The 23,191-nt window shown below is 39.2% G+C and overlaps 1 protein-coding gene across 14 annotated transcripts in view; it reads right to left on the bottom strand.

Moving 5' to 3' along the window:
• The window catches only part of DMD (dystrophin), a 2,172,325-nt gene that overhangs the window by 37,547 nt on the left and 2,111,587 nt on the right, over positions 1 to 23,191 (bottom strand). For 11 of the 14 annotated variants that reach the window (XM_059720821.1, XM_059720816.1, XM_059720820.1 and 8 more), the window contains 7 exons: positions 20,713 to 20,879; positions 17,056 to 17,167; positions 12,694 to 12,830; positions 11,879 to 11,917; positions 7,084 to 7,149; positions 5,923 to 5,988; positions 2,525 to 2,683 (listed from right to left, as the gene is read on the bottom strand). In XM_059720821.1, coding sequence (XP_059576804.1) covers positions 2,525 to 2,683; positions 5,923 to 5,988; positions 7,084 to 7,149; positions 11,879 to 11,917; positions 12,694 to 12,830; positions 17,056 to 17,167; positions 20,713 to 20,879 — 746 coding nt within the window. The remainder of the gene's footprint in view (positions 1 to 2,524; positions 2,684 to 5,922; positions 5,989 to 7,083; positions 7,150 to 11,878; positions 11,918 to 12,693; positions 12,831 to 17,055; positions 17,168 to 20,712; positions 20,880 to 23,191) is intronic. The other 3 variants (XM_059720817.1, XM_014611192.3, XM_019486279.2) reach the window with 2 other exon arrangements.

The raw sequence follows: 23,191 nt of genomic DNA, 5'->3' as shown, positions 1-23,191 counted from the left end.
CAGGGCTGCCCAGTCCCAAAAGGGAACTCCTCCCTCTCCCCCACCACCCAGCCAAATCCAGCTCATGGAGGGACTGGACAATGCACATCTGGCCCACCAGCCAAAAAGGTTCAGTGCCTCTACTTAAGCACACATCAGGAAAACATGTATATGAAAAAACTGTAAAATATCATTGTCTTAAACCTTCTGTCAGGGTGCTGAGTTTTATCAGACTGAGATTCTGAGGTATCACACTTGGAGTGAGAAAAGGGACATCCACTACTTTTACAAAGAGATGGTGTTGTTACTACTGGGGCTAGTCAGATCTAACACCAGAGTTTGTGATCAAACCTTCATTTAAAAAAAAAATTACTACTTGTATTATAGTACTGTCTAATTACTGCCATCACATCTGGATCCCTTTATGTTAGGTGCTGGCAGACACAGACAGAAACTGGCCCAAATAATTTATAGTCTAAATTAAGTCACATTATTTCAATGTTAAAAGAAGGGAGTGGGAAAGTAACAGTGGGTGCATCCACACATGCAATTAATGCAATGTAATAAACTGGAGCAGCTTGCTTTGGAGTCAACTGCTCCCAGCATCTACATGTGCACCTGGGACAGCAGCAGTTTGAGCTGGGGCTGGCTGGCTGGGTGGGCCGAACGAGCCACCAGTCACCATCTGCATGTTTTAGCACAGTAAGCCACTCTGTTATAAGATAGTACTGTTCCTGAGAGAGTTAATTAATTTGCTGTGCCCTAATACCGGTATACATGTAGACTGTGATGCTTTACTGTAGAACCAATTAGTCTGCTCCAAAGTAAAGTGCACATGTAGATGCACTCAGTGGGTTGCAAATGGTGCCTCTTAGCACAGTGTAAATGCTTCAGTGTTTTGTGGATATAAACAAACAAGACATTACAGAGACCAGTAACCCCTGCTATATGTGGAGTTCAAGTGCCAAGTCATACAGAGAAGTCCACCTTAGTTTCCAGAGGGAAGAAAGTATTTTTGTGGTCTTTCAGGAAGGACAGATACATGGCCTTAATTAATTGACATAACTGAGAAGAATTTGGTGCAAGTCCAGAAGGAAGCACAAAGGTAGCTTTGTGTGTATGTCACATTCTGGGATATCTGGGTACCAGATCAATCTTTCTCAGTCTGCTCTCATCTATGCTAGTTGCGAAAGGCATCTAGGGTCATTCTCGTAGCCAATGATCATTTATCTCTAAACAACTCCAAAACTTTATGTTAATGGCTGGAAGGTGATGCGACATAAGGGCCACTACAATCCACCTAAATCACTCAAAGAATCCTGTAGGCAGTGGAAAACAAGTGTTGCCGATTCTTTCAGGAGTCTTGTGATACGTCTCAAAGCCTCAGTCCCAGAAACAAATGATTACACAAAAATCTCTGCCTTCATTTAAAAATAAGAAAACCATTCTTAGCCCTCAGAGAAGCAGAATAAAAACAAGGAAATGCAAGGAATTTATACCCTAAAAGCTTGGATACTAACAATACTTATTTTCTTTAATTCCAATGATGTTTGAGACCGGACTCCTTATTTTTCAATAACATTCATAACCATAATACTCAATCGGCTAGTCATCTGATAGATCAAGGTTAGTGGGAGTTTATGATAGTGGAATACAGCTGCCACAGAAAAAGGACTACAGTGTTTTGCTGCTGCAGGAACCTGTTCATGCTCTTGTGATGAAAAACAACAAAAAGCAAGAGGTCAAAAGCAAGGTTATAAGAAGATTGAAATAAAATGGCACCAAAAATGTACCTCTTTTTGCTAGTCTGGCAGAACACTCACCCTGTTCAGAGCATTATCACAAAGCCAAGACGCACCATCTATAACACACTTTAGCCCTGGCAAGGGCACTGAGGTGAATTTTATCCTGTCTGAATGTATTGTACCTTTATTTCACAGCTCTTTTATCTTTTAACAGAATACTATTTTGAAGCTATTTCAAATCTTTCCTTTATATATACTTCTGACCGATCTCTCCAGGAAAAATATGCCAGCCAACTGGTAATTTTCAAGGGAAAAAAGCCTCCTCTAGGGCTCAACAGCACAAACTCTCTTTCAGATAATGGCTAATATGGAATAAGGTAAGACTGAAATAAGAGTTTTAAAATATTATTGTAACATAGCTGATGTAAACAGCATATTACACCAAAAAGAGTTAGTCATCACTGACTGAAGAACTTGCAATAAGTAACACCATAATCACAAGATTAAGTGACCCATATTTTCCTTTAAATTTCTGATTTCAAAGGTTCTGCAAAGAGGGCTGAACACAATATCATCAGCATATCAAAAAAAGCATGAATGGGATTATAATGATACCATTTCATTCTTATCATCCCTCACAGATCTAAACTGTTGAAGAGAATGCAGGCAGAAGATTCACTGGGACAAACATAATGAAACAGACAGCCTAACAGCCAGTTTCTCAGGTTGTAGCATGGCTTGTTTGGGGGCACGTCATGTATGCACACAATTACAGTCATGCTTAGGAATGTACAGATCACCTGTTCTCCTCCTCCAGATCTGCTAGGATTCTCTCTAGTTCACCTCTCTCTTCACTTTCCAGGGAAATCAGGATCTGGGCAGGGCTTCGGGGCTGGCTCAGTGGGGATTCCTGGTTCAAACTTTGGCAGTAGTGCTGGATTAATAAATGCTCATCATCTCTGGAAAACACAACAAAAATACAAGCTGTTTCCTACACTTCTACCTTTGTACATAATTAATGAAAGAAGGTGACTCTGTGTGCATCTCTTCTACCTTTTGGAAAAATTTCAGTTGGATTCATGGTGTGGGGGTATGGATCAATGTGCTTTAATGGAATTTGTTTAACCACATACTGTATTTTCTTACCTATAACATACCCTGGAATAAGAAACACACCTTGGTTTTGAAAAGCAGAATGAAGAAAAAAAGATCTTTCCTTGTTGTAAGTAGGTAGCAGCAGCTAGGGAGCAGAGCCTGCTCATCGTTCTGCTCCCTATTGGTTTGGCCCAGCCTTTACTTGGGCTTTAGCCAGTAAGCAGCAGAAACTGCTCTTAATGTATTTCCTTGCATATAATGTGCCCTCTAGTTTCCAGGAGTTCATTTTTGAGGAACAAAAGGTGCATGCTGTATGCAACAAAATATGTTAGGTTAACTCACCACACCTGTCCTCATCCCCTATGCTGTAGGATTCCACCTTTCCTTTTTACCTTTCCTCAATTGTCTTGAATACAGCTGAGAATCTTGACTCGAGTACATGACATACTTTTAGTGCTTAACATTTCTTGCTCTCAGTTGTATTAAAGAACCACTCACTATCTTGTGCTACTGGGTATCCGTTGCGCAAACATTTGTGGAATAAAGCTAAGGCATTTATTTTTATGCCTGTTCATGCATATCAGTTCCTTTTAGACTGAACCTTAATGCAATTTTATGTAGTTTTTCTGACATAGAAATTATGTTAACATTCATCCATGCAATGCATTTTTTTTAATGTTATACTATACCAATTTCATTATTAATAAGTGGCTGTTGCATAGATGAATATTTTTAGAAATATAAAAGACCCTGGCACATACCTACAAGCCAAATTTTGCCAATCGTTACCGTTTTATGGAATTAGTACTAAAGCAGATAAGTAACATGTCAAAGCACAGGTGAAGGCACTTACTCAGGAAGTGAGAGATCAGCAGGGATCCTGGTTTTCTCTGATTTCAAAAAGTCTCCAATTTTCAGATTAAAAAAGTAACCTAAAATCCACATTTTTCTGTGATTAAAATGAAACATCACTATTATATATATATATATATATATATATATATATATATATATATATATAGTGTGATGTCTCATTTAGTGATTAAAATGAAACACCACATATATATATATATATATAAAGTGGTGTTTCATTTTAATCACTAAATGAGACATCACACTATATATATATATAGTGATGTTTCATTTTAATCATAGAGAACATGGATTTTGGGTTTTTTATATCCTAAAATTGGGGATTTTTTAAAATTAGACAAAGCCAGGATCCCTGCAGATCAGTTCAGATCACCACACACTTCCTAGAAAGAGTGCTGTAATCACCAGACTGTGCTAGGCAGAGTTGTGGATATCTTTCATGCGTTCTGTTGAAGTAGGGATACTAGGTATCAAGGAATGCAAGGGACATGGGGCCAGATGGAAGGCATACAAAACACTGCCTGAATTTCTGGCCAAGTGTGGTGGGCTCTCCTTTAGGAAACATGGAGCTGTGGTTTCTGCTTCCAATGCTGTTAAAGCATTTTTCATTAAATACTCACTATAAAAATTGTTCTGTGTGATTTTTATTTGCTGTATATTTAATTGAGTATTTGTTGGGGGTATGTGTAGTTCCTATTAAAAATGAAAATACTAGTGGGCTAAATGTTATTCCTCAAGACACTAATCAAGTCATTTTATGGACTACAAGAGTATTAAATCAATTTAGGTTGTCTTAAAATTATTTTGATTAGTAAAAACTGAAGAAGTTGTGTTTTCCTGTTGTTAAAGAAAATGTTAAAGAATCCATTAGCTCCTGAGCTTAGATGTTTCACCTAACATTTCAGCCTCAAGCTCATTCATAAAATTAAGTTACATTTTTCTGGAAAGAAGAGTTAGCTGAGGAAAAGGTGAAAAACATAGCACTACTAACTATAAGGCAGAGCATAATGGGCCACGTTTTGCTAAATGACAGTCTCCAATGAATGGATGTGTAAATTGCATCAGCAGAATTTGAACATGTAGTATACAACTTCACTTCATCCAGGAGTGAAAATTTATGTATATGGCTATCTGTCTGTAACAGCAAACCAGATAATTCAAAATCCCACGTGCTTTCTTGCCAACAGTAATTAGAGTGAGCCTGAAATACGAAACACAGAGATATAAATCTAAATATGGGGATACTACAAAACTGGAGAAAGCATCTGAGTCTTTGGTTGGCTCAAAGGTTGCAATTCTATCCCAGTTTTGGGGGATTATATCTGAAGGTTATGGCATGCAAACTGCGCCACAAAATGGAAGACCATATGCTTTTTAAAAATGTATCTCAGGTATACTGAGTCAATTAAAAATATAGCTGAATCACATGGAATATTCCAACAAAACCAAAATATAATGAAAAATATAGTTCATATTATTATCAGTGTTAGTACTTAAATACTTCCATGGAAAGTAATATAAAGAATACTATTAAAATCAACAATTTCAAAAGCTTGTTTGACTCGGGAAGAAAGGCACGAATAACTGCATAAAATAGTTCTGAATATAGGATCTTATTAGTTCGGAACTCTTCTTTTAACTTTCTTTGGTATGGGGGCTGATGTCTTATGACTGCTACAGTAGTTGGCTGCACACACCGTTTATTTTCAAAAAGCAACAATGCCTGTTGACACTCTACAAAGACAAACCTCAAGAAAAAGTAAAAAAATGAAACAAATAGTTTTATTATATCCAAGTATACATCACATGCTCACAGTAATCTTTATAAAATGCTCAAGCCTTGGAATTTGAATGCAAATGAATGAAAACTATTGTCTGAAGCACAGGGCTTTAAAGGGACATGGCAAACTTAATAAAAGAACTTGTCTGCATGTTTTAATCTGTAAATTGTTTCATTATTTGTGAAGCTTATGTTGAAGAAATGTCGCACTTCTAATTGCACCAGAACTTAATCAGCAGTTGTTTATGTTGGACTTTGAGTTATAAATAATAAACCATGTACTGGTTTATATATTTATATGGCACAATAATTTCCACAATGAGACTGCATGATGGTCAGATGTGAACAGCAAAGTGAGGTGAACTCAGCATCGCAGAACATTATTGCAAGATGCTGACTTTTCACTAGAAAATGTGCATCAAAAATATTTCCTCAAGACAATGTACTTACATGCTCTCGTTAGGTGAAATACTGTCATTTAGATAGGAACCATTGCTGTTCTCCATTTCTGCTAGCCTGTGGAAAAATGGAAAGGCTCATTAAAATCTATAAGGGTCACTGGAGGTTTCTCTTGTTCTAACATTTCAGAAAACTTTTAAGATATATATTTTGGTGATACAGAGTAGTCAACATATTAGAGACCCTGAAGTTAGAAACCCAGATGAATATTTTACTTGCTGTTGGTTAACAAATGGGTTGCCAGAAATAATTGCTTATTTGTTACACTGAATCTATCTGAAGGCATTGTTAAGTTTTCAGCTCTTCTTTATATTCAAATCCTGTTAGTCAAACTGATTCGGATATGAAAGAAAGGCCTTAAGATGCCATAAGCTTCCACAAATCATTCGGTACCTAGTAATGTCATCTCCAGACCTGAAATAACCTGTGCATGTCTTTCCATTTGAGAACACTTATTCTGTTCTGAATGCAATGTGCAATTTAGGTAAAGGTTTACTTGATTCAAGTGATTTTTTTCATTTGAATAACTATTTTGCACAATCCCCACCCCTGTAAATTCCAGTGCTTGGGGGGAAAAAGAAAACACTTGGCATTTAACTTACATCTGTCCATTTAATCCACTGCTTGTTGTTATCAAAAGACACTGGAACTTAAAAGTGGGTAAACAAAGTACAGAAGCGGTATACTATTGTTACTGTCCAAAACAGAGAAAGATGCTTTTTGTGGTATTTCTTAAACTGATTTTCTTGCTAAAGTCATCTGAAACCTGAATAGTGATGGACAGAAGTTTTAGAGCGCTTGCTGTTTTCCATCATATGATTATAGCAGGGTTTCTAATAAAATAAAACCCTATGTGAACTTAATGCACTAAATGCAGAATGCAAATGTTAGTTTCAAACCACGCACATGCTTTGGCTTTACTTAAATGTTAAGTGGATCATATTTACTTGTGGATCATTATACAATGGTTTGGCATGCAAGTTAGTTAGCAAGGTGGTTAGTAGCAGTCAGTTTTGTATTACTACCTACCCCAGGATCTAGGAAAAATACTAAGTTCAGTCATTAAAAACCCTTATAAGGATGGCTTGTCTTTGGGTGTGTTCTAAATGACTTTTAAAGAAAGATTTGCCTAATGTCCAGCTGATCCCGTACCTGCTAGCATAATGTTCAATGCGTGAATGAGTATCGTCATGTGAAAGCTGAGGGGACGAAGCAGGCCTATAAGGCAGAAAACACTGATTAATCACAAATAATATCCCTTGAAAAGATAAAAATACACTTAGGTATGTCTATACCCTCATATTTTCATGCCTTATGCTTATGACGTGATCATCAAACAGCAAGTTATACTTGCATAACCCCTGTGACTTGTGTGCTTCTTTGATCCACTGGCATGGAATGTGTTGGGACGCCATAGAAAAGGGACTCTGTTCATTTGTAGTTTTTTTTTGTGGTCTTGCTTTTTCATGATACATAGGCAGGAAAATAGTGTTACCTGGAGGAGTTTATTTCAATAAAGGATCTAAAGATGAGGTTTGCTGTCATCATTCCCCAGCCTCACTCGGTTACCACTGTATTTTGTATACTATTCAGGCCCAATTGTCAAACCCTGTTGAAAGTGTTTTGTCTTTTCCTTTCTGTTCCAATATTGGTTTCTAAACCACCAGTAGCGTGTCCATTTCAAACTAGAGTTTTCAAGCACCCTCAGCCATGCCCAATCAGGTAGGAACCTTATTACATATTAAATATTACTGGTTTAAATAAGAGATTGCAAGAATCAAAACTATAGTTTTGGTGATGGTCCTCCTTCCTACAGTTTAGGTACTGAACCAATGCACCAGCAATATATTTAGAACAGTGTTATGTTGGATCACCCACCTTTTAGCTATGACAGCCTGTGATCCCCTCCACCTTTGTGAAACTAAAAAAAATTGGACTTTTCACAAGAATAAAGTTGTTGCACCCTTATGGATTGCTTTAGATGTGAACTGGTATGACTCGGCCAATTAGAGGTGCAATTTTTTATTACTAGAGACCAAGTGCAACCCCTAATATAGCTACAAGGAATGTGCCTTATAGCAATACAGCTTATTATCCTTCATGTATGAAAAGAGCTATGCTGCCATAAAGCTGTCACTGGTGCTGCCCACGGTGTGTTCTGCCATGGAGTAGCTTCCTTTTATAAGTGAATGAAAGGAGTTGTATATTTACTAGTTATAACTCAAAAAGCGTTTTCTTGTGGTACATGATGCTGCTAAATTATGGTACAACAATCCTGCAGTTGATGATTATACTTTATTGGTCATCTTCTGCCTTTCAAATCAGTTTGCAGTGTGCTCTAGAAAATTAAGATCTCTGGTGTTCAGGGAGCTATGTACTCTCTCTCTCTCTCTCTACACGTGTGTGTGTGTGTGTGTGTGTGTGTGTATATATATATATATATATATATATATATATAAATCATCATCATTAAATGCTTTTTCTCAGACACCAGGAAGGCTTTTTCTCTGAGCCGTTACTGGCTAAGTATTATAAAACTCATTTCTGCTGAGATAAGCTTTCCCATATCTAAGTCTACATTTACCCATCGTGCTTTCAAATATCACCAGAGGCAAACTAATAGATATATGCAATCCACTGAATTCCTCAATACCATACAGAAACACAATAGACAAGCAATTAATTCTTCACAACCAGATATCCCAGATTGTGTGAGGCAACTTTGCAGTTGGAGGTAGCTCAAAGGAATGTAACTGAACACACTTGCAAAATCTGTGGTAAAGGCCATTTTAATAATAATAGGAATTTTAAGGTTTTGCTGCTATGCTGATAGTTCCCCACATTTCTATTTTCTTGACATTCAGAAATTGTCTACATCTTTTGATGCCTCATCCTCAGAAACTAATTTGCATCTTTCAAGGAAAACCAGAAATGCTTATTTGCACCCCTGAACTAATGTAAATTGAACCTCACCCACAAAAACATGAACATAAATCTGAAATATATATTTTACCATTAGATGAGAGAAAGGATAATAAAAGTTTTGACAAATAATTTTTAAAACTAAAAATCTTGTATGTCCAAATGCTATTCTTTCATAGGTTTAGGCAAACGTCCCATCTTACTAATTCAGTGCATCATAAAGCTTATGTTTATGACCACTTTTGCCTTCATCAGATAATGCTGCTACAAGCTTTTTTGTTAGCTTGCTTGTTTTTTAAGCATTCCATGGAGAAAGTTAAGTACTCCAAACCCTTTAAATAAGATCAAATAATATCTTAATATCAAGGACTTTTGAAAATGAAGTGGAGAAAGTCATCTGAGATAAGACTCCTGGATCATGAACTAGGAAAGGAGGATTTTTTTGTGTAGTATCACCAAAAAGCTTCAATCTTGATTCCTTTTTACTGCCCTACTACTAGAGAATAAGCTGTGATCTTTTTTAACTCAGCAGTGTTACGTGAATGGCTAAGACTGTATGTATGGGTATGCCAGTCCTAAGCAGAAGATGTCTGAATGAGGCTCTGTTTTAGTTAATGTAGTATGTAAATACCTATACTAGCAAGGTCAGGCACTGGAAACAGTCTATTGGCAGCAACATGGAACTCAGCATGGCCTAATTTACCCTGCCAAGTGCACAGTAAATTCTACACTATTACAATTTTTGCACTGAGCTCTGTGCAGGCCTTGATAACTATTATTGGTATATGACCTAGTTTGTTTGAACTCTGCAACGTAGACCCTAAGATTACTAACTGCAAAGAAATGTGTTACTCTTGGTTTCCTAGCAAATGTAATCAGGAAAACGTCAGTCTAAGTAGCAAAGAAATAAATTAGTACTATGGTGAAGGGTTAGGCAATATTTAATACTGCCAATATTTAACAAAGGTAACATTTTTTATTAAAAAAGACATTTTTCCAAGCAAGTAATAGCCTTACTACGTCTAATAACACCCAAGTGGAGTGGCAAAACCCACATGTTGTGATGCTCTCAGGCTCTAGAACATTGGGTAATAATAAACCCACATTTTCAAAATAAACTATTCAATTTGTTACGCTGTGGCTTCTTGAATGTAAGGAATCATGGAAGTCCTTTTAATGACAGTTTCCAGATACTTAACTACCAAGGTATTATGAGAAGAAATTCTTGTAATTCTTGATTGAAGCTATATGCCTGGCAACCAGACAGTATCTGCAAAATGTCCAACTGCAAATAGCATAATGTTAATCCATTTTTTTTTTTGCTGCTACAGTGCATTCCTAAATTTTTCACATTTTGGACACAAAACTTTTGAGACTGATAGAAAACCTGTACAGAAGTACCACACTGGGGCTCTCAGCTTTGGAAGTTGAGGGGAATTTTCTGATCATCAGAATGAACGCACATGTATTTACTTGCTTTCAAAGGTCATTATCAGTGTTATTGTGATGAGGGGATCCACTTCCAAAAATTGGGTGAAGCATTTTCCCTTGAAAGAAATCTAGTTCTGTATCTCATAATTCTCTCTAACCCTAGTGTTTTCTCATGTATGAGGTAAAAACTTTGAGCTAATACCCAAGACTGCTTAACCCTTTCTGTAAAGCTTTTAGTGTAGCATGTCACAAAGTTATTCGTGCAAGTGATCTGTGAGCATCATGCCTTAAAATCAAATATGTTATACCACCTTAATTTCATGTTATGTTAGACACAACAACAACATTCCACAGCATTCAAGCTTTTATTTTTTGAGTATTTCTTAACTTTTTGTAAGAAATGATTCAATTGTGCTTTAAAGAGTCAGTAACCCAGATCCACACTTAGGTGATAGACAGTATTACCATGGATGCATTTAGAGGAGAAACCCTGTTACAGACACAAATGCATCCTAAATTCCAAAGCCCAGCTACTTCCGTCTGGCTCCAGGCTTTATTGACTTGCTTTATAAGTGGCTCCTTAAACACATGCAGTTTGTAAAAGCAAGCTGATTTCTTGGCACCTTAAAATCAACCTCCTAGAGAAAGAGCACTTCATTTGTCTTCACAACAGTCTATTTTCAGTGTAGAAATTATAAATCAATAGTCCAATTTATACATTTGCTCTTGTTTATTCTAAATAACACTTCACTGTAAGTGTGGTGCAGGTCATACTTATTTCCAACTGTGTATGCTATTAGTGGTATACAACCTCCTATTTTAATGCTCTCTTTTTACTAATATTCATAAGTGTGTGAATTAAGACTCAAAAATAATTCTGATTTATATTAGTTTAAAATTAGCAGAAAAATGCTAGAACTCTAGTTTATACTGAGGCTACTACTACTGCAGTAAAACAACGTATGTGCAGGGATAGCGCTTACACGAAATCCAGTTCAAAGTTGAAAAATCCTATTGCTGTTGCTTCTGAAAACAATTCAGAAAGGCTCAGAGCTACTGCCCCTTCACAATTCCTTTTACACCAAAAATACTGCAATGAAATATCCAAGAACTGTCGAGGGCTATAGACTTTTGTCTGTGCTTGTGTGTGTGTAAAAACTTACATCATGGCCTCAGTTATAAGACCAAATTGAAGTTCTCTAAAATTTTATTAAAAACATAAAGTTCAATTAATATAATCTGAAAAGCATTTAGTTTACAATCATAAGATCTAGTGTTATCCAGAGATACAAGCTTTCAAATTACAAACTCTCAAATGCATTAGTAGGATTGTGCATCAAATCCCTGCTAATCAGATGAGAATACACACCCCTGAGAGGAGTATACAGTATACATTTCACAATGCCTAAGAAACCCTGGTGCTGTTCCACTCTGTGCATTTGGAATCAAAATGATACTTTCAGAAAGTCTATCAGGAAAAAGAACCATAACGAAATAAGGAAGTGAACATATGTAAAAAGTAAACAAAAACAAAACAAAAAAGTGAGGGAACGCAGCAGCAGCAGCAGCAGCACACTTCAGCAAAAGTACTCACGCAGAATCTACTGGCCAGAAGTTGATCAGAGTAACAGGACTGCAAGACAAAAAATGAGGAGGTGAAGAGAGAGGCAGAAAAAACTTAGCAGCAAAATAATTACAGAAAGATTAAAAAAAAATCACAACTAAAAACAGAAAATCCAACAGACCAACATGGATGACCATGAAAAGCAGCTAACCAAAAAGGCAGAAAATAAAATTAAAATATCAAATTAAAAAAAAAAGGAGAGAGAGAGAGAGAGATAACAAGCTGTTGTACAATTGCCATTAGATAGCTGGTTAGTATGAACTTGCAATACAGTTAGAGAGAGGTAAAACCACTGACTGATTTCTCCATGAGTATCATTACTGCATATTTTTACAATTACCTCACATCATTTTATGTGAGTTTTATGTGACCACATCTATGGTGTGAGAAAGGAATAAGCTAGACTGAGAAATTTACAGCTTAGCAATTGAGTTAAAAAAAAAAAATACAACACATGATGGATATCCATTTGGAAGAAAATCAAAATTGAATGCTGAGACCACCAGTTTGCAAATTACCAGAACCATTTTAATGTTTTACAAGGTAATCAGTAAGGTAGCAGGTACTTTTCTTTTGTTAATTGAAGTTTAATTTATTATAAGGATAGGGTAAAGGGAATGGCAATTGAAATGCCAGCTTGTGTTTTCCTTTCAGTCAAAGTAAACAAAAACGAAAGAAATGAAAGAGGCTTTATGCATTTAGGAAGTGAAAGGAGTTGGCACCAGCTGGGGAGCTCAAAGAGCGTATCAAATGAGATACTGCTTATTTGCTTTAGAGCTACTCACGTTTCCATGTTGTCTCCCTCCAAGACAGTTTGTACAGGCAGATAGCCCATTCTTGGGTGCTTTGCAAAATAGCGTTTTGTTCGAAATTTGTTTTTCAGTACCTTGGCAAAGTCACGGACGTCTTCTCCTGAAGTTGTCTGAAAGTAACAAATCAGAGTGAAATCGCCTTTGAGGAGGCAATTATTGCCCTTGATTGTCTCTTCTTTGGCCAGGCCATTTGAAAGGGTGCAGGAGCACACAGAACATGGACAGCCAACGATTTGACTGGTGGAACCTCCCCCATTTTATGCTCTTACCACCGCAGATATAAAGCATTTTAAAATGAGATGATTATTTGCCAGAAAAGGTAAAGTACCTATACAACACACCTACACAACAAGAATTTCTAGTCTTTGAGCTCCAAAATCCTGAGATAACAGATTTATTTCTTCTTTCATATTATCAGACAGACAAAGCTGAGCCAACCAATAAAAGAGAAAAAAACCTGTCACTTCTTTTGCCTTGACACAGAGCAGGCAAATGCTTTGCCTTTGTTCACTTCCATATTAAAATGGCTGAAACTAGGCTATGCAGCAAGTCTATAACTGTACACCTGCCCTCCTGCTTAGCCAGTTCTGTGTCCTGAGTCCCAGTGAGCATTTCTTGTTTACCATCTCCTGGGTTAGACAGTCCACTAAAGCTGATAGTAATCTTCTTCTCATTGTTTAAGTTTCCCTTCCCAGCCTTCTCTGCCATCAGTGTTTTGTCCAAACAGAGGAAAATAAAAAGCAGGAGAAATTCTTGGGTGGGATGTTTCTCCTTTTATTTTCTCGATCTGGAGCTAGCAGGCATTTAGAATAAACACTTTAGGCCTTGCAGGCTGCCCACATTTTCATTCTTTGCCAGAACTCAACTCCTTCTCTCATCTCTCAACCACGATAGGAGCACAAAAAGGCATTAGTTTTGTAAGAAAACGAAGATAAGCCAAGCCAAAATTAAATCAAAATGCGTCTTCTGGGAAGTTTTAAGAAGGAGAAATTATCTGTCTTTTCTTCTTACAGTCTGATTAAGATTCAGAAGGCCCTTCTCTGAGGAATTTTAATGGAGAACTTTAATTCTTTTATTCAAGTTCTACTTAAAGCCTTACACCTCACAGAGAAAGTAGGACCAGAAAAATAGCAACCTGATAATATTATTTTTCTTGACTGTCATAAAGATTTTCCTGCCTGGTACATATAGCTTGGAAGAAAGAAATGAAGGAAAAGTAATATGCCTAAAATTTCTAATAAACTATGTGCCTACTATTGAAAGTAGAATTTGTTCTTCCAGTTGAAACACGTACTGCTGCTTTTCCATATCCCTTAGACAGAAAAATGAAGGATGTTCTAGAAAATCCTTTGAAACAAATTTGAAAAGGACAAGTAAGCTTTACATCTTTTTGCATAGGAGAGAGAAGAATTCACACCATCTTTGAAATGTGCCCATAGCCTGGCAGAGCAGAGTGATTCTCAAGCAGGGTGCCATGACATCCTGGCTTACCTTGAGACCTTTTGAAGGGCGAAAAACAACGTTAGCACTTTTAGGTTTGAAAACATGATTCACAAGATAAACCAGAAATTTCAAATACAAGTCTGTCTGCATTGTTGACCTTTTGTGGTCTTTCTGAGTTCTTTGCAATAAATGGAGGGACCAGCGCTGGAGCAGAAGGTGTGAGGAGCAACTGGGGGGAGCAGAGCAGGTAGGGATTTGGGGAGCAGGCACAGGCACAAGGGGTAGGGTTTGGGGTGGGGGAAGCTTCATGTTCCCCCTCCAATCCATGGTCTCCCTTACACTTTCCCCTGCCGTGTGCCTTTCCTCTGACAAATGAGCCATTTGGCCCAGGGTAGGTGGCAGCTCAGCTCTGGCTTGAGCCTCGAGACCAGAGTGGCTGCTTGGTACAGTTCTTCACTTCTTTGGGTCATTTTTCACTTAGATATAAAAGAGTTCCTAAACTTCCCATGGCACAGACATTTTTTCCAGGTAATCCGCTCCAAATTCAGTTTCTGGCTGGTACAGCTATGCACAGTACATTGTTATGAAGACAACAGAAATCATGGTAAAATTGACTGCCTGTAAAGTAGTTTAAAGAGCTATGCACAGTAGTTGGGATGCAGTTTCAGTTTTCTGTTAAAATTAGCCTGCTACTTATTTGCATTTTCTGTATTCCTAGGGAAAAAAAATATATTGGACCCTGTAATAGATTCCAATAAGAAACCACTGAGAATCACCCACACACATTCATATAAATTCTTTTTCTATAATCATTTTGGAGAGAGACAAGACCATTAGTTACAGGTCCATCACCAAAACCAACCACACAGGCAAGAAAGCAGTAGCGCAGGTGTTATTCTGCACATACTTTCCCCCCCTGAACTTCTACTCCATTTACTTGGAGAATAAAAAGTGGCTAGAAGAAACAGTAACCAATCCAGCAAAATCGTTTTTCAGCTACAGTTGAGAGGAATGTTATAATGTGGTCTATGACTCTAAAGATTGCAATTTGCTCCAGCAATGCCTCTGACAAAATAGTCTGCTTAGACTTGTCTCTGCTGTTCTAAACTTTTCCTCTCACATGTGCCACTGTACAACAAATCATCATTTCTGCTTATATCTGTCAATGAAGAAAGAGCAGCCAATGAAGAAAGGATAAGCCAATGGAGACTTTTAATGAGAAACTGGCAGAGGCAAATGGATTGTGTTTACAGAGATTCAGACTAGACAATGCCAGAAACTTGCTATAATTTAAAAATAAAAACAGACAGAAACTTGGTTACTGCTTTATCTGAATATCTTAGGGGTAGTAGATATTTTCCTTTCTTTGGGCATCTTTACATGTGTTCCAGGGTGGGGGCATTTTAATTAGAGCAGCTCTTGGGAACCACCCTAATTAAAATGCCTGCAGTGTCTTGTGTATTCAGCATCCCGTGCTTCAAAATGGTGGTGGGGGTGCTTTAACTAAAGCTTTAGTTAAGGCGCCCCGCCACCATTTTGAAATACAGGGACACAGAATACATGTGATGCCAAAGCTGCAGGAGCGCTCTAATAAGAACGCTCCAACAGACACGATTAATCGAGTCTGCTGCAATGAATCAGAACAGGAGACAGGAACTTGTATAGGTGCCCTTTAAGTCCACGTTCACCGAGACAAGCTAATAACTTTCTCTACATTGGCCATGTCCCTTAGTCTGAATAGAAATTAAGAGACAGTTCACACACTTCTGGTTCCTAGCCTGATTAGATTGTTATTAGAATGGTTTATTTTAAGCATTTACATTTGACCACAGATGAATTTAAGATCTTGGAACCACTTAGCACACCTGAAGGTCATCTTGTGGCTTGCACAGAGAAGCCTGGTGGTTGCTGTAAAGTCGGCTTAACACTCAGTACAGAGGCAGACCTTCTGCATCATGCAGGAGCAGTTTGAGGGTTACTCTAATTTATACACAGCTGCAATGCCTCCAAGCATTGAGATTAGGTGTGGTACAAAAGGTTAACTTCCTACTCCTTTTCCCTGACACATGAGAAGCAAATAAGATCTGCTTTATCAAATATACACCATTGGAGAACTACCCTTATATGAAGTGATCCTCTGTGGGGCAATTAAATGGGGTTTTGTATTATATCAGTGATTCAAGACAACACACACAAACCACACTGAGGAAACTGATTTCTGGCTTCCAGAGATGAGAATCCACTTCACTTTATTTAAGCTTGTCCTAGATCTTTTCATATCATATCATCTTATAATAAAAAATTATCACTTGTGCTTAGAAGAATTTTGCTGCAGGAGGGAGAGAACTGACAAAACCAGTAAACCCTCCATATGCCAAAAGAGCTATCATATTAAACAGATTCTACTGGTGTCTTCTCTATAATACAGAGTTTATAATGCAATCAAAGTACACTGGGAAAAAAAAAGAAGAGAATACGAACTTGCTAGGGGAAAAAAGCTCACATTGATATATAGCAAGTTAAGCTTTTTTTCTTGCCTCCGTAAGATGCAAATAGATTTTGCAAAAATCCTAGGCTTACTGTAGAATACATAAAATCAATTATTTAACACTCAACATAGAACTCATTAGCATATAATACACTATTTTGATACAGTGCTGTACAAACAATGAAAGGCAGTAAGCCTTAAATTCCAATTACTTAAAACCATCACTGTTATTCCTCACTGTAAACTGCAAAATGTGAGGCTCTAAAGATGACGGTGTATAAAAGGTGACTTAATTACAGAAAAAAACACCCTACATAAATGCTCCATTAGCTTCCACACAGCAATTCAAGCTTTTCCCTTCTACATAATAATCATAAGTAAGGGTCATCGAGGCAGCTACTTACTGGTGTGCAGTACTCCACCATTGGATAGTGCATTTTATGACCTTTTGCAACTCGGCCAGAAAAGAAGCAGCTTTGGCAGATGTCATAGTTAAAGTGCTTTAAACTTCTGTACCTGGTGGAGGGGAATAAACATAGCTTTAGTTTCATAGGTGAATTTTCTTTTAGTCTGTAAAGGCATTTCCTATGCTAATAACACCTTTTCCCTGATAGTGCCTTTGCTGTACACAATGCACAATGCAGTGAACACAATACAATACTCATTTAGCCATAGAGGCCTAAACACTGGCACTGGAGAGCAATCTGAAAGAAGGCAATTATGAATTGGTTTGCATGTGAGCAAAAACTATTGTTAATAATTTCCAGTAACAAAATGACAATACTAGGAAAGCTCATGTGGCAAGAGAGAACAGAATCAATGTATTTTATAATATGCAAAAAGACATCCACACATATTTTATTAAATTGCATTGATTTAAACTCTTTTTATTCCCCTCACGTGGCCTGCCATCGTACCTGCAGACCAAATAAATTCTTCCAAAAAAACACCTCTCCATGCTTATTCTCAGTGAGCTCTATCGTCCTTCTACCCTCAAGTAACAATTTGTCACAGTTCTTTGTAGCATATTCAGCAAAATAATTTGCATGTGTGGACAGTTGTCTGTTCAAAGATTGGATCTGAATGCACATTTGCAAATGCTCATTAAGCCTCAACAGCTTCAGAAAATAGGTAACTATTTGATCTGTTATGTTGCACAATGGAGCCAGAAGCACAGGGGCTGTGTTGTTGCAACAGAGGTTCATTAACAATAACCTAAAGCAATAAAATAAGTTGTCTTTTCAGCACAGTGACACTTAGGGAATTAAATCTTCAGATGTCTTTCAACTTAGCACCTGTCTTAAAGATGTGTAAACTGAGGTAGAGAGAGGCTAAGATCTGGACCCAGAACCCCTAACTGTCTGAGAATCCACACCCTCCTAAAAGCTTGTCTACACCATATTTTTATCTATCAAAAACTTTGAGATTCACTAGTTAGGTGCCCCTGACCCTAAGGACCTCTGACTGTAAGCATGCTGAACTGCTGACTGTAAAACACCTCCTATACTCTGGCAGCAATGAGTTCAGCACAAAACTCAGCAGCAAGGGCTACTTTCACTCCAAAATATGGGGGGTGGTGAATAGGGGTGATACCTATATTTTATATAAGAGTTAAGTGTTTAGAGAACTCACCCAGGAAATGGAAGACCTGGCTTCAATGCTCTCCTCAGCTTGAAGGGGTTGAAAAACCACACCTCTCCCCTTCCATGAGAAAGCCCTCATGCCCTGGCTCTCCACCCTTCTTGTTAAAGCTATGCCATTGTGGAGCCAAGGACTGGAGACCAGATTCTACTTTGCCTGATGGGTGCATATGTGTGTACACAGTACAATTCTCTTCCACCCTATTCAAGTTCCTGAAAGTCCTATCTAACACTGTCAGTAGTGTGACTGTGGTGGGGGGGGGGGGGTAGGGGGGGGGGAGACAGCTGGGGCATCAGCCTTTGGCACCACCACTGCAGAGTGCAAAATGACAGCTGCCACAGTGGCAGCTGGCTGTGCCACCTCCATTAGCACTGCAGCAGCTGGCACTGACCCATGTGCAGCTGCTGCCCAGGGTGTGATGCTGCCCTGCTATGCCTCAGCACACTGCCATCTTACCCTTAGCCCTACATGACTTTCAGCATTAGACAGACATATGTAACTGCACAACCTGTTACAATAAGAGATGCTCTTTCTGCACTTAAGAGGTAGATTAGGTAGGTGAAATCAAACTGGATGCAGTCATGTAGCCAGATCACCTGGCTCCCATTTGACTGTCACCCCACGCTCACAACAACACCTGAATTTTCCAGTTCCTTTTTCTTTCATTTGACCATTTGAGGGAACCACTTACAGAAACAGGTATTTCTTATATTACATCTAGTGGGAAAGTATGGGTGACTCCGTAAAGGTACTGCTATACTCACATCTCGTCCCTTCTCCTCCCTCAACCATGGTTGCCATCTCTAAGTTGAGATACATGAGAGGAGTAAAGAGCACAAGGGGAACATCCAGACAAGTGCACACATGGTATGTGGTGCTGCAGACATGTCTGCGGTGCTGTACACCACACGTGCCACACACGCAGGAGTTCCCCACACGGCTAATTTGCAGCATTAGGGGGAAGAGAGTGGGGACTGATGTTGGGAGATCCCGGTGTCAAAAAACCCCTGCCTAAAAAAAGCAGGGCAGTTCACATGGCAGCAGTGTGCGCAGCCCAAAACCAAAGCCCAGCGGGTGGAGCCATTGCTTTGGCTGCCAGCCAGGCTTCCTGCTGCCAAATTGCTGTGGCTGCAGTCCCTGAGGGCCCCCAGGTAAGGCTGCTGGATCCAGGCCAGGTGCTGGCCCCAGCCTCCCCTACCCCACCTGGGGCAAAATGCCATGCGCCAGCGAGCGAGTGCACGGGCGTTCCCATATTGTGCCACTGCTGTTTGTCCCTGGGGAAAAGTACATTCCTATTTGTGGATGGCGGTGTGCCCACGAAGTTCAATTTAGATAAGCAAAAGAATGTATACAGTGAAGAAAATCCAGTGACTTTTGTAATTTTAAAAGGCTGTGCCTTATTTATTCTCCTCCTTCAACCAAGACAAGGAAACTAGACATTTAAAGCATTCTCTCACTAGATCTCCAGCATCAAGCGTGTCTTCTATTGTAGAATAAAAGGATAGCTTCTCTATGCAACTGCTGTCTGCCCAGTGTTGTCTATTTGGGCTTTAGAAGCAGCATTATAAAAAGCTCTTTGTAAACAGCATGATACACACAAGGCAAAATACCAATGGTAAAAGGAGATCATGTATAAAAGGGACACAAACCATACAAAGCATCTATTAGGGAACAAAGTGATAAAACAAGTCTACGTATAATTGAAAGCGAGTATTTACTTAGCCGTTAAGTGGATTCTGAACAGGCATTCCAATACACAGCCATTTTACAACACAGTAGCTTATTCATTGCCATAGTAACCATGATGCTGATCCAGATGTTTAAACACATCAGAAATATTTCAGAATCAAGGACTTGAGATGATTGTTAAAGAAGAGGTGTTTATAGAAGATAGTCTGAGTAGTTTCAATCTAAAAAAATGATTACAATACAATGGCTTTTCAGGTTAATATTCCACTAATATAGTGCGCTCGCTTTCTGAAAAATATCTATAGTAGTCCTCGATTTTTGTGTCTGTAAATTTTCCATTCATTTGCATGTTTCATACAATCCCAGAAAGCCATTCATTAGGATCCAATCCAGAAAGCATAATAATGTTTGCAGAAGAGACAGAATATAAAGTAAATTTTGTAGTTACTGGTGCAATCTGCCAGTACTTTGGTCAGGGAGAAACAGGATCAAGGAACAAAACTGTGTATTTGAATTAAGAAATGGTTCTCTCTCTCCATTTCAGCTTCCACTTCCTATACTACTGTGCCCATACTGCTCCATATAGGACACCGGTAAGTTTTAGTTTGGATTTTTTTCACCTCCTAAACTATTGGAATAAAAATAAAAACTTGACCCCCTGGGCAGAACAAACAGATCTTGGTACACCAAGCAGAAGCAAAGCTAGTAGGAGAGGGCTGTCATTATTTTACCTGAATCCAATAATTGGACACTCCTTACAGATGTTACACTTAGCTTGATGTTTGGCAGTTTCAGCAGCAGCCACCCTGTGCAACACTGGCAGCCAGACCATGGACTGTGGTTCCAACCTCATCCAATCCAAAAACAGGGCTGCTTCAATTTCTGGCTTGTTATTCGCCTGTGAGAGAGGGTGAATACAGACAAGGATTGAGGGGAAGAAAACCCACCAAGTTTCCTGACAATTAAGTACTCAACTCCTAGCTTTATCATCCTTTCCTCTTTAACCCTGCTCAAACTCCTATGTCCCAATCCCTAAAACGTGCTCCTGACTTTTTACATCTCCTGTCTTTATTAATTCAATCTATTCTTCTCTTCATCCTCCCTGATACTCTTACTGCCTATTCCTAAACAATCCCCAAGGCCATTAAAATGCCCTTTGCTATCAGTTGCTGGACAGGCAATCTTCCCTCATTTCCTTAACTTCCTCTGTAAACTTTCCTTTCTCCACTCCTTGCCCCACAACCTTCATCCTAGGCTATATCTTGAGTTTAATCCTTTATCACATTTTCTCCCACCCTTTCTACTTAGCCAGTGACAGCAACTTTGATGTCCCACTAGTCCCCTGCTTGCAGTCCTGCACACAATTCCTTACCAATTTTTGTAGCACCTAGCAGTCCCAGCTATGAACCAAGGCCTCACTATGCTACATGCTGTACAAACATAGAACAAAAAGACTGTCCCTACCTCAGAGAGCCTGCTCTCTCAGACAAGAAACAAGAGAGGTGAACACGAACAGAAAAGAGTGTACAAGGAAACAATACTGATCAGCATGACATGTGGCACATGGGCCATCTAACTGTCATGAATTGTGCAGGCATCATAGCAAAATGGAGTTTTAGAAAGGGATTTGAATGAGGTACCTTTGTGGGTGTTTATGGGGAGTTTCTCCCAAATACTGAGATTTTCAAATAAGCAATTGCTATCAAGTGGCTGATGGAAGCTGGCATTATGGGTTGATCTGAGGTGGAAATTCATTTTTCACAACTGTATTAGACATGATAAAATGCTGCCAAAAGGTGAAGGGCTCTGAAAAGAAAGTAAGCTGATTTCTGATGTAAAGGAGAGGATGAAGTCAGTGGAAGGAGGCAGAAAGGTGGGTATGTATTTAAAGTGATGAATTGGCATATATTATCCACCCCAGGTTCCCAAACTATCAACATGTTTTCATTCAAATTTCTCCTTCCAAGTCACCCATCAGAAATGCATTAATAACGCTTTTTTTAAATATCCAAGCTCAAGCCCTAGTTACTTCATTTCTCTGGGCTTTCTAGGACATCCTGTTCTCTCACCATCTGCTTTTTATATTTTAAATCTCAGAGGGAAAGAATAGTTTTAATTTTGTGTCACTATACCATTCTACATATTTAAATATATGTAGAAATATATTTACCTGACTAAATAATAATCAGCATTAACTTTTTGTGCTGTCATGTGATGCATGAAATGTATGGGCTAAAATGCATAGTTGACAGAAACTGCTAGTGGTTTTATCCATGCTTCTAATGATCTTTAGCAGCACCCAGGTAACAATGGTCAGAAACCAAGTTTCTGAAAAGTTTGGTAACAAAATTATGACCTGGATTGACAATACAGAGATACAGTTCAGTTAGAGTGAGTGAGTGAGTGAGTGCATATGCATGTGTGTGGTGGGGGGGGGGATCACCTATGTTTTTTTTAAACCTAGGTACTAGAAGTACACCAATACATCGATCCCATATTGGATTGACACCAATATAGGGAAAATTGACAGTATCAGAAATTGACTTTTTTTGCCTGATGTGGCCAATAACGTGGCTGATAAATGCCTCATACACATGCACAGCTGCAGTATGCACAGGGCTAGGAGTGCAGCCCAGCAGCTTGGAGACCAGCACTGGGCTGGTAAGTCTGTTACGGGGGAAAGGGTGGGGGGAGGGAAGGGGGCAGATCAAGGCCCCCTGTGGTGAGGGAGGGAGTGAGGCAGGGGCAGGTGCTGCTTCCCTGGGGTGGGGTGTGGGATGGAGCCGCAGTTCATCTGGGGGACACGCGGGGGGACTCCCACCCTGCACGCACCCTAGGAGGGCATGGAGGGGCATGTGACCCCAGATCTGCACATGGGGCAGGGTGAGCTGCAGGCTGGGGCTGTTCCAGGCTGCACTTGGGGCAGGTGGCGGCTGTGGGAAATTTTTGGGTGGTTGCAGCCCCACCTCCTGTGGCCCCCCCTCCCAGCATTGATGCTGCCTACTCCGAGTGCAGCTCAGCCCAGGCCCCCACTGGGAAGAGCCCAGTGCAGCTCCGGCCCCAGCCTGCAGTGGCAGCCCACCTTGCCCCATGCGCAGATCCAGAGGCACACGACCCCCCATGTCCACCTGCGGTGCATGCAGGGTGGGAGCCGCACTCTCCTCCTCCGCACCCCCAGATGAGCCACAGCTCCGTCCCGCCTCACCTGAT

This window comes from Alligator mississippiensis, chromosome 1 (genome assembly GCF_030867095.1).
Source record: "Alligator mississippiensis isolate rAllMis1 chromosome 1, rAllMis1, whole genome shotgun sequence".
NCBI lineage: Eukaryota > Metazoa > Chordata > Crocodylia > Alligatoridae > Alligator > Alligator mississippiensis.
This window is presented reverse-complemented; position numbering and strand designations above follow the sequence as displayed.